This window comes from Spea bombifrons, chromosome 11 (assembly GCF_027358695.1).
Source record: "Spea bombifrons isolate aSpeBom1 chromosome 11, aSpeBom1.2.pri, whole genome shotgun sequence".
NCBI classification, from domain to species: Eukaryota; Metazoa; Chordata; class Amphibia; order Anura; family Pelobatidae; genus Spea; species Spea bombifrons.
In genome coordinates this window covers 9,011,719-9,024,316 of record NC_071097.1, presented here as the reverse complement: position 1 = coordinate 9,024,316, position 12,598 = coordinate 9,011,719, and the positions used below count along the sequence as shown (strand labels likewise).

At 35.5% G+C, this 12,598-nt stretch overlaps 1 protein-coding gene and 1 long non-coding RNA gene across 2 annotated transcripts in view; one reads left to right on the top strand and one right to left on the bottom strand.

Moving 5' to 3' along the window:
* Nucleotides 1-12,598, bottom strand: part of LOC128469323 (uncharacterized) — a 173,484-nt gene that overhangs the window by 37,502 nt on the left and 123,384 nt on the right. The window lies entirely within an intron of this gene.
* Nucleotides 1-12,598, top strand: part of CXCL12 (C-X-C motif chemokine ligand 12) — a 29,695-nt gene that overhangs the window by 2,035 nt on the left and 15,062 nt on the right. Inside the window, exons 2-3 of the mRNA XM_053451135.1 lie at nucleotides 8,034-8,151; nucleotides 8,489-8,575. Of these exons, the coding sequence (XP_053307110.1) occupies nucleotides 8,034-8,151; nucleotides 8,489-8,575 (205 nt within the window). The remainder of the gene's footprint in view (nucleotides 1-8,033; nucleotides 8,152-8,488; nucleotides 8,576-12,598) is intronic.

Below are 12,598 nucleotides of genomic sequence, written 5' to 3'. Positions count from 1 at the left end.
CATGAACCTGGGCTCTGATTGTAACAAGGATTCAGAAATTGGACGACAGAGGTTGATGGACACCTGTAATTTCCTTAAAAAAACAATCACTTGCAAGTGTGTACCTGTATCATCCAAGTGAATAGCTTGATTTACAATGGCATTCAGAAGACCCTCTCCACCCTAACTCTTCTGTTAGTAAGGAGGAGTGTGTTTTAACACAAAGATTTGTTTGTGGGTGTTTAAAATGCCAATTTGATTGCCTCAGATAACCATTTGCTGGACATCTCCATGAAAAAAGAAAAACGAATACACAATTAGCATAGCTGAGTAAAGGCACCAATACACCAGCATAGGAGGGTGTGGGACTGTCTCCAATGTCCAAGGGAGTCAGCCGCTTCTATTTATTTACCGAAGAACCCACGTAATCTACCAAATATATATCACAGCTCCACGCGTGGAGCCCACAAGTGCATTTCTTTCTCTCCAATGTAGCCAGAGAAGAATTGTGACGTGTATAAATGTAAAGGGTTAATACGTCCATGGCTGTCTCTGCCTTATACAAAAACATTTACCCATTTACTGCTTTCCAACTAGCCTGTACGTAGGTTGCAACATCAAGCCAGACATATTGATGAATGTCAATATACAATTAAAATTAAAGAGTTAATTTTCTACACCAAGCCAGACTTATTAATGAATGTCAATATAAAATTCAAATTAATGATTTTATTTTCGGCAGGGCAACACTTTACAAATTATATGTATCCCTGAAAACGTGGCTAATGTGGTCACCCTAACAAAAGGGCTTTAAGCAGCTGCTAATATGGTAGCACATTTTTACCTAGGTTTTCCAGCCAATTCAAAGATCGTGAAAACATAGTACTTACCTTATGTATTCTGCATTTCTCATAAACTAGAACATAAGTTGCTAACTATAAAGCGCAACACATGAAACATATAGCTCTCAATTATGAATTTCATTTATTTGCATTGTCACTACATAGATATAAACAAAATATTGTAAGCATTTGCATTGATGACAAACATTCTCAAAAAGCGTACCATAATATTTTTTTTATGCTAATAACCACTGTTGTAACACATTAGGGCTTGCCACAAATGGCTCAGAAAACGTTCCCTCTATTTTATTAACCCGTTTTTAACCGTGAAATTGTTGTTTTAAGGGTTTTTTGGGTACATTGCTTCCTGGAACTCGATAACGGTCACAATAGGTAGCCTAGTAATTGTGGAGGTGGGCAGACTATATACCAACTCTTAATGTTTCCTAAACCTGTATGTATTCTAATCAGAGAAAGCAGTTAAACTGGCCACCATGGGGGTTGTATTTTAGTTACATCTCAGTAGGCATTCAGGCATCAGATACATTTATTGCATAAAATACGAAATCCGCTCCAGACCTTTGTCTATATGTAACTATATGCTACCATATTGCCCTCCCTAAGTTTTTTTTCTTTATATTTCCATATACTCCATGCCCCACTTTTCTATACCTTTGTTCTGAAGCTTAAGACCAATTTTGGAAAAAAAATCATATGTGGGTGTCTGTATGTCTATAACCCATATATAGATAAGCCCAGACAAAACATACACATGCACAAAAATGCACATTCTACTCATGCTATTAAAGAAAATGACACGTTTTTGGGGCAGACAGATTTATAACCTATGTAACGTAAAATCATTTGTATAGTACATAATGCTTAATTTCCAGAAATAAATTGATATTGAGATAATGTAAAATGTAGCTTTTTGTAATTGTATCAAAAATGTAGGTTTACATGGCATTTAATATTTTTATTACAAGTATTCGAATTCAATGGTGTTTTTTTCTGCTTCAAACAACATACTTCTTGTTTTTTTTTAATGAAATGTTTAAACTAGCGACATATTTGTTGCGTATGTGTATTAGCTCTCTTATCTCAACCCAATTTATTTAGACAAACTCAAGAACTCCTTGCCATATTAGTATATCTTGAAGTAACCCCTGACTAAAAAATGAAAAGCAGGAATGAACTTCCATAGGGAAACAGGAGTTTATTCCTAAGAAATAATGGCCAAAGAAAATCACCTGATATATCATACCTGTCTATAATGGTTACCTACAAGTCTGCAAATAAGATGTTTATTGGAAGGAAATAAAAAAAATTTACTTTTCTTCAGTGCTAAATAACATTACTGGGTACTGCACTGCATTTAATATTTCCTAATGAGATTCTTAATTAATGCACTGCATCTGCACTCACTAATTGGGGTATGCCTTTAGAGTCTTAAAATACATGCAGGAGGCAACCTAGGTGCCTACCCAGAGCCTGAGGAGCTTTGGGAGGCCTGGCCATGCTTAAATATTTTTTGCATGTAAAGCATTCGGGAGGGGGACCTCAATTTGTTACCTTGCCTAGGGCCCCGTTTATTTGGTGATAACCTATATATATTATAATTATATTATATTGTAATACCCCTCAGATCATTCACACACCACCAGATAAGTATCATTCACAGACCACAACACAGAAGCACATAATTTACATGGATCTCTCTTTTATCTTACGTGACTTTCTAATTATTGGTCTGCTAAAAGATGCACGTGTTAAGGTTTTATCGCCTATAGGACTTAAGAGCACAAAGGACTATAGTGCCTTTAGAATATAACGCTTTGTTTGAGTGATGAATATTAACACTATGATTTAATGGTATAAAACATTATGATTAGAACTCCACTAATTGCAAATACATACTACAGGGAACTTTGTTTATTTTTCGGGTTAATGCTGAACAGCAAACCCGTAGAAGGGGTTGGATATTCACTACTATTAGTAGAAATTATCCTAATGCTGCATGTAGCTACATTTAGGTAAGTAGGTAAAACACCATTTTTTTCAGTGTGATTTTTGCTCACTGTTATTATAGGTCAAGTAGGCTTTTTGTGTTTTTGTTCTTTTTGTTGTTGGGAGAGCCAGTTTAATGAAAAGCACCGTTTTACAGATCTAAACATTAGTTTAACGAACTAATGCCTTTCTTAATCCATTTTTTGATAACAAAAGAATGATTAAATATTCATTGATTGTGGACATACAAAACAATGGGGTTTTCAGTACGATTGTAATCTGAAGGAGACACAGTATACTGTCAAGTATGGCGAACCAGTAATATCGTGTGCCATATCACATATGGCAGAAGACCATATGGAACTGCAAGTGAAACAAGTAAAAAAGTGTTGGATAGTATCACAAAATCTTTAAATAATGGCAGCCAAGGGGACAACTTACCTCCCCCGGCAGTCGTTACCGTGCAGAAGGAGAAGAGAGCCTTTGCAGATCTATGACCTCTCCCCTAATCACAAAATGTACACTGTTATGTATGTTATGTTACACTAGAATGTAGCAGTGGTCAGGAAGTCATATTTCAAATGAGTAGAAAAGTTAGAACAATAGATCATAATCTCAAACTAGAGGGTGAGAGGTTTAGATGTAATTCAATAAGGTTTGCTTTAACTGAGCGGGTGGTAGATAATTGCAAAAGCTTCCTATCACAAGTGATAGAGGCTGATAAAGTGAAATAATTTAAACATGCATGGGACAGTCATAAAGCTATTCTGAATCTAAGACTAGTCCATGTTAGGAAAATAGGGCGGACGAAATGGGCTGACTGGTTCTTATCTGCTGTCATATTATATTCTATTTTCTATTTGTGTTTATTTGCTGTGTTTAACACCTATCTAATGGCCCAGCAAACAGATCAGTGTTTTTATTGAGCTATTCTGTTTTACAAGCTTACCAGGGCTTAAAAAAATACAGGTAAGGTGGTAATAGGAAAATAGATAAAAGGTCTATGTCCTAGGAGTGTAGAAGAAAGGATATTGTAGGGAGGATAAAAGCTTTGTAAACCAAGCATCCACAGTAAGAAGCAGACAACAGTAGTTCTCCCCATACTGCATATAAAAACCACAACAACTCAGAATTCTCTTAACAGTCCCTTATAATTATTTGATAATTTAAACGCTCCCATGTTCTGATTTGTTTTGATATAAAGAAGTTATTATAAATATGTTATGGTCCTCCTAAGAAAATCTGTCACTTGGGGTAGTGGAAATGCATCAAAGGGTTTTAAATGTATTGCTTCTTTTTGAGACGTCCTATGTAGCTGTGTGTGCAGTTCAATTCTCTTAAACTCCATTTTCGTATAGGTCTTTAAGACCACATACCAATCGCCTCCCTGTCTTGTTTTAGATGTTTATTTTATTGTTGAGGTATAACATGAAAAATAATTGCAAAATATGGCATTAACTTTTTTAAAAAAACGGGACTCTGCATTTCACGACTCCTCTTCATTTAGAGAGTGCCTACAGAAAAAAATGGTCAAGACTGACCTTTTTACATTTCCCTCAGCATTTTTACAAAACATTGAAGACTGTGGCTCATCTTTGCACTTAAGGTTTGATGGTTTAGCAGACTTGTAAATGATGGGAAGACCCTGCATTCTTGTAGTAGATGGAGTGTTAAGGTTGGGTGAAGATTCCACCAGGGCAAAGAGCAGGGATTTGGAATCTCCCCATCCCCCTCGTTGTAGCTTGGTTATAAGTAAAAACTTCAGTGAAGTCTTGCACATCTGTAAAGCCTATTTTTTTTTTAAATATATTGAATTATGAATATTCTTGCATAGAATGACATTTCAGAAAATTGTAATGGATAATAAAAACGACTTTCTTTCCAAATTCCAGTAATGTTTAATGTAACAGATTAGATATTCAACTGGTATAAAAGAGTTCAGTGAAACTTCTGCTGAAGAGACATACCATGGGAGCAGGGAAAAGGGGGGTTTCCGTTCTCTAGCAGAGACCTAGATTTCGAAATGGCTGGAAGAACTGGACATTTTTTTATATTGTCACATACTGTTTAATCTGCAGAACTTCAAATCTTTAGTATGAGTTTAGTGGAAAACAGTAAATCATATACCAAAACAGTACATTTTATATTGTAGACCTTGTTCAGACATTCCCCTATATACTTTTCCCCCCTGACCAGATATGGACTAATGTTAAACACATTATTCTGTTGGTATTGGATAATTCATTTTGGAAGGTTTATTTAGCAGAATGGGATAAATAACCTATGCCTATACAAAATTATGCCGATCCAAATATTCTTGTGGTCTAACAACTTGTTTTTGTAAGTACTATTCTTCAAATAGAAAAATATAAAAAATTGCTAAACAGTTATATTTGTAATACAAATTGGTTTACTGATACGCAAGGGAAATTGTATTACCTTCTATGCCAATATGGCAGTATGGAAATATTTTAAAAGAAATTGTGCATAATGCAATGCCCGTAATTACTCTTTTATACACAGTTTGAGTAGGTAGACATTTCAATTGCAAAGGACAATGGGAAAGCGTGTCTTTTCTTTTTACCGGGGGTGAGCTAGATGGGATATATGATTCCAATAACTTTCAGTGAGATTATCATGAATAGAAACGTAACTGATTTGAACGGGGTGTGAGTAAGATAAGAGAGCAGATAAACAAGCACTTAACAGTGTTGTTATTCCAGTACATATAATGGATTTTAACCTGGGGCTACAGAGAGATATATTTCTAAATACCCCTGCTGCAGTAGAGGGGAACCCATGCACGAAATTAGAACCATCTGGTTTCCCATATCACCCAGCACAACAGTCGTGTTTCTGCTGTTGAGTGCAAGTACAAATGTGGTTTACCTAGTACATAGTAATATTAAAAATGTGTTATAAAAACGTTAATTTAAACATAATCTGTTTTATAAAATCAGGTCACAAAGTCACATACACATGTCAATATCAACATAAGACCCAGGACTCCTCTGTATCATAGCCCACCCTGTTAATGCTTAATATGCACTTCATGCAAAGGAAAAAAGACCTAACACTCGCCACCCAACCCCCTATATTAAAGAAACACCACTCCACTAAAACAATACATATCTAGGCATTCAGGGACACCGGAAACCCACCCCAGGGCGCACTGTGACCTTTCTGGAGAGTGGTCATAAACGCCATAGTGAGAGACTTTGCCTAAGATGACGGCATCTATTAAAAAATAAACAAGTTCTCAAGACCCCCCAGACCCTCCTGAGAACTCTGAGCTCCCCCTGCAGGTTGAATACAGGTAATGCATTCAACCATGTAAGTCAAAGGAGTCCAGATTACAAATCACAATGTGATTAGTAAAATAAATTTAAAAAAATGTCTCCATTAGGGGAACCATCCAGTTCCTATATATATAGTAGAAGCATTTTTAAACACTTATCTACAGATGCCAGACAAGCCAGAAGGCTTGTTTTTTCCATCAGAAATCTCATGGTGCTGCCACAACCACAAGGAATTATGGGTAGGCGCAAGCAAACAAGGTCAACAATGATCACCTCATGTATAAAGTGTGGATGTAGAGGCAAAAGGTGATCATTGTTGACCTTGTTTGCATGCGCCTACCCAGAATCCCTTGTGGTTGTGGCAGCACCATGAGATTTCTGAGAGAAAAAACAAGCCTTCTGGCTTATCAGGTGTATGTAGATGAGTGTTTAATAATGCTTCTACTACCCCCTTAATTTTCCTTAATGTATGTAAAAGTTTCCATGGAAAGAGTTAAAATACTGGCATTTGAAATATCCACGGGGTGTCTAGTTTTTAAAAAACATATGAGTTGATGGGCCAAATCAAATTGACTGGGTTCAAAGATGTCCCAAATAGGACATGGGGACAAACGGACCAGATGTAAAATTTCCAAAAAATGCACACTTTCTAAATGTGGCTTTTTAACTCCCAGACAATAGAACCTATACCAGGAGCTAACAAAAGTAGAATGTGTGCAAAAAATAAATTACTACCACAAAGTCTGACAAAGGCTGCTGGTGGAATTAGTGCATAAAAAGGATTAAAATACCAGAATTTGAAATATCATGGGGTATCTAGTTTTCAAATATATCTGGTTTGATGGGGATAATTGAATTGGCCAGCTTCAAAGATAGTACATGGGGGCAATATTTTGGACATGTCAAAATTGCAAGTTGAAAAACTGAATTGAAATGTGGTATAATTACAGGGGCGGCAACTGGTACAGGGCCCTTCTAGATGTTCCTGTCTCTTTGTGCCGGTTGAAAATTGTTTAGCTAGGACCAGGTCGAATGTCCCTCTCTAAACAATTTTAAACCAGCAGAGGGAGACAGGAATGGTGTCACTTTATATCACATGACCCCAAGGTGAAACCGAGGCTGCTTGCATGGTGTGCTAGCAGCGGAACAAAAGATGCAGTACCTCCTTAAATGTTGACAAAAGGATGGGCAGACAGGAGTATGTATGTTTTCATGTATATAAGTCTGGATGTCTGTATATGCGAGCATGGATGTCAATTTGTGTACATAAATCCAAAATAAAGAAGCAGAGGCCCAGCACTCAAATGGTAAGGTGAGTTTATTTCACACAGGCAACGTTTCGACACACAGGTCTTTTTTAAGCCTTGAGACTTGAGAAAGACCTGTGTGTCGAAATGTTGCCTGTGTGAAAATAGCACCAAACTTTTAGGGTGCGGGCTATTTTCGGGTGCGGCCTATATTCGAGTCAATATAGTATATCTTGTGTGGGTGCAGTAAATGAGAAAATTACAACTAAAGACCAACCCCTAAGAATTCCCTAAGTTTAATTGCTAGTGAAAAAACACCATGGAGGTTTGTGAAAGGTGACTTGCTACTTCTCCCAGTGCACTAACATAGGCATAGTTGGCTCAGACATAAATATACTGCTGATTCCTGATAAAAATGACTTCATCCTAAAGCTTCAATTTAGCGTCAGCTTAATTTTATTACAATGTGTTATATGCACAAATAATTAACTACTATGCCTCATGTAAATCTTAAAACAAAAACAGTTTCATTTTTCACTGGTAAAATATAATTAGTCCAATCTTACAAGCTGAATATGAACTGGACCATTTTTGATAAAATGTTCTGAGGTTGTTAAACTTTGCATTTTCATTTTTGTTCTTAATCTTTTCAATAACAGAGAAACCGGTCAGCTTGGTTTATCGATGTCCCTGCAGATATTTTGAAAGCAATGTTTCAAAAACCAGCATCAAGCACCTGAAGATCTTGTCCACTAGCAACTGCTCTTTACAGATTGTGTAAGTGCTTGTACCAACCCTACATATAACTTGACCCCTTTTTACTACTTCAGCCAATATTATTTTAAAAGAACACAGTCCTTGAGCGTAACAATGGTAATATATATATATATATATATATATATATATATATATATATATAAAATATTTCAAAAGTGTTAAGGAGTTGGGACCATTTGTCCAGACAGCATTTTACATAAGATGTTAAAAAAAGGATATCTACTGCAGTTTACACAATATATGAAACTTAGTTTGTTTTGTTGGTTGGTTTTCGGTTTGTGTTTTTTAAAATCTTGTATGTAATGTGTATATAACCTTTTTTCTCTATGCTTGGCAGGGCTCGTTTGAAGCAGAATGGTAAACAGATATGCCTAGATCCCAAGATTAAATGGATTCAGGAATACCTGGAAAAGGCCCTGAACAAGTAAGCAGACAAAAGCAGAAGTGCAACTACCACCTCGGCATGGAACTTTAAGACATGTCCTCAATGTACACCTACACTTCTCACTCCTGGAATCTCATAATGTATTTCGAGCTGAGTCCTGTGTCTAGCCTAGTGCTTAACAAAGACTGAAGGTAGTTCTTAACAAAGCAAAGGCAACAAAATGATCAGTATTCAACACCTTAGTGTCTTTGACGTTCCTCTAAAAACCTATTTGAAATCACCTGGCACATTGTTTAGAAGGCCTGCAGTTGATCCATTGACCTGCACTACATATATTAATAACCCTTGGTACAAACCAGTATCACACACTATAGTCAGTGTGACATACCTATATAGCGACCAAGGAGCATGCTCTTTATATTCTCTCTCTCTTTTATGTATTCATTACCCTATAGTCTTCTTTTTTATGTACCATTTCTGCCTAGTTAGTTTGGTACCAAAATGAGGTCTATGCCTTCTTTTACTGTCATTTACTGATAACAGATTTAAAATGTTATGGGCCGCTGCATCAGAGAAATGATAGCATATCCTGCCCCTCTAAATGTGAAAATAGGAAAAGATAATTTATGGAAACCTGCATTCATTCATTTAAGCATTCTGCATGCATATGCAAATATAGTTTAAAATTCCAGTGCTTATTCCAGTAGCAAGGGCTCATTTACTCTGGCAGAGCCAACTGGCCCCTTGTATGCTGTAGCAGGGCCTTCTTGAAATGTTTTGCATCAATGAAGAACAAATGACAAACATTTAATGTAGCCGCATTGTTTAGCTGTAGTTAAAAATACCTCAGTGCCAAGAAACACAGAAACACAAAAAATAGAAACCCAAGAAGACAATCTTGCAATCTTGTTGTTTTAGATTTGGAGGGCAAAATTACAAAGTTAATCCTGATATATGTACCAATGTTTTCTTTAGCACTTCTTGTATTGTTTGTTTTGTTCATTTTTGTTAATCAGTTATCCCTAGTTATCCATGTTCACTGCCCCTCCCTCTAGTTGGGCTACATGGGTCTTGTACCCCACACAGAAGAAGGTGATAACTAAGAAAAGGAAAATACAAACAATGATAGAGTAAAGTCTCGGTTCTATATGGGCTGCAGGCCCACCATCTTCACCAATGACATAGGTGGCGTTTTCAGCCAATTAGGGGCCAGTGAGAGTGCAAGGAACTGGTTGTACATCCCTTGATGGTTTCTTTAGTAAAAAAAAAAATGAGTAAATGTATGATGGTGTTTTCAACCAATGCTTTTCTGCCCCCTATCTTTAAACACAGCTGCACCACCATATTTTGGTAAATGCATAAGGCCAAATACCTATGTCTAATTCCAAAGCTAAAAAGGTAGTCCTAAAGTGAAGATGCTTGGCTGATATTCTGATACGGAAAATTCTAAAATACTTAATCTATTGTGCCTATAATAATAACAAAAATATATAATCACGACACCTATTACCAATATGGAAAATCTTTCATAACAACAAAACTTTGCAATATGGGCACCAATAATATTATTTTTGATTGTGTGTCTATTAAGTATATTAAAGATTCACTGCTTCTAGTTTGTCCCTGCCTTAACCCTGTTTTGTCACACCCTGTAAGTATGACTGATGCTAAAGAAACTATGGCAGCTTGGCCATGTGGTACTTGGTAGATAACATAATCAGCAGACTGAATATTCCTTACAATGTGCTGTCAAAAGTTGACAAAAATAAATAGCAAGAGATAATAAATATGGCCCACTGCTTAATTTCTTAATTTGTGTGCTGTACAGGTCTACAATAATCCTATAAAAAGTAGTATAGTATAAGAATCTGAATTTACAGAAATAAAAGCTGAGGAGGGCACTTTTCAACAAGCTTACAAGCATCTTGTATTTCCCGTTGACAATATAAAACAACATGTTTAGCATTGGATGAATGTTTCTTTCCACAGAGAGCCAATCTGGGTGATTGTCATTCACATTCTACTGTGCTACCAAACTATGATAAAGAGGGTGTTTGTCAAATAGATTAGGCCAAGGTAACAGCAAGAACTCTTAATAACTAATTTGCATTTGTCTGAAAACATTTATTATGTAAGAACTAGAACAGTTGGTTGCTTTTGAAAATGTACTGATCCTAGTAATAACGAAAACAGTGTTTCCTATTTAAAGAGCAAAATGGTGTTGACTACACATCTATCTGCCAATAGTTAAGGTGGGAATAACCTTAGCTTCTGATTTGTCAGCAATGCATTGACCTGCATCCACCTGCTACTGTGTGAAAGTGATGGTTTAATGGAAGTTTACAGATCACAGTCTTATCACCTTTAAGCCATTTTGTTAAATGTGCTTTCTTTATTGCAAATTTTCTGCTTATGCTTAAAATGTGAAATTACTTTTTTAATCCTGTAGTTTTCAGTGACTGTATTTAATTACTAATCACCATATTAATTTGTAAATACGTATAATCTTTGTTTATAAGACTATTCAGTGTTTTATATTTTTTTATTTTTATATTGTATGGAAACAGAAGGAAAAAAATGCATTATTCCCCTTTTATACTGTCAGCAATAAAAATACTCTTATTTTAAAAAAAGCTTCATGTCCTCATGCAATGTCTTTTAATAACTATTTCAGTTTCTTCTGCTTCAAAAATTATTCCATCCTTGTCTGAACTATGCTATGCATGCATATACTGTTTCTTTGCACAAAGGGTCTTATATATATATATATATATATATATATATATATATATATATATATATATATATATATATAATATTTGTTGTTTTATATAACACCATCATAACAAGTAGTATATTACATAACAATTCAACAGAAACAAAAGGTACTTCTGAAAGACCATCACACTGAGCAAAAGGTAGAATGCCTAGTTTTGTCATCAATATTTATCAATGATGAAGAATAAGAAAGCTATAATAACAGCATTTAATAAACAATTAAAATGCACAGTGTACAAGCACAGTCAAATGCCTAATGAACCCTACACATAGTCCTTTCAGGCTTTACCTCAACAAGGAGAGCCAAAACTGCTTGTAATGGCATATTACACGTGGAAACAAATGGATGAATCCTAACAAAATTTCATCACTTTTGCAATTTGTTTTTGGCAGTTTCATCTGGGATTGCCATTGTTAACAGCGATTTGTACAAAAAACACCAAACAGGCAATTTGTACAAATTTAACCCCTTCGTGACAATGGCTGTTTTAAAATTTCTGCTGTGCTTGTGTTTAGCTGTAATTTTCTTCTTTCCCATTTACTGAACCCACGCAAGTTATATATTGGGTTTTTTCATTATTTTGATTTTATCATACCATTTACTATATAAAAAAGTATAAACTATGATGAAAAATTGAGAAAAAAAACTTCTGACTTTTTTTACTTGTCTATAAATCTAATGAAAAAAACTGCTAAATAGATTCTATTTGTCCTGAGTTTAGAAATACCCAATGTTTTTTTGTTGCTTTTTCCTGCACGCTATAGGGCAATAATTACAAGAACCTTTTTGCTTCTTTAAAACCATTTTTCCAAATCTGATAATTCTGCCCCCATGAGCTTTTTCGACCATCTTTGACACTGGCCAATGCAATTTACCCCATTTTTTAAAACAAGACACCACAGGGTATTTCAAATGCTAGTAATTTAACTATTTCCATGCACTAATTCTACCACCAGTCTTTTTCAAACTTTGTTGTCATATTTTTTGTTTTTTTTTCACATACATTTTACTTCAGGTATAAATTTACAGGTCCTGGTATATGCCACTCACACAACACCCCAATATGTGTTCCGCAATATATCCCATACCACCCATGCATGGGTGTTTGGGGGAAAAAAGGGCCACATTTAGGTTATGCGCATTTTTCAATGTTGAACTTTGACATTTGGTGATCCTGTGCCCATGCCCTATTTGATACATCTTTGAGCCCGGCCAAATCAATGTACCCAATAAAACCATATATTTTTAAAAAGTAGACAACCCAGGGAATGCTGGTATTTTTT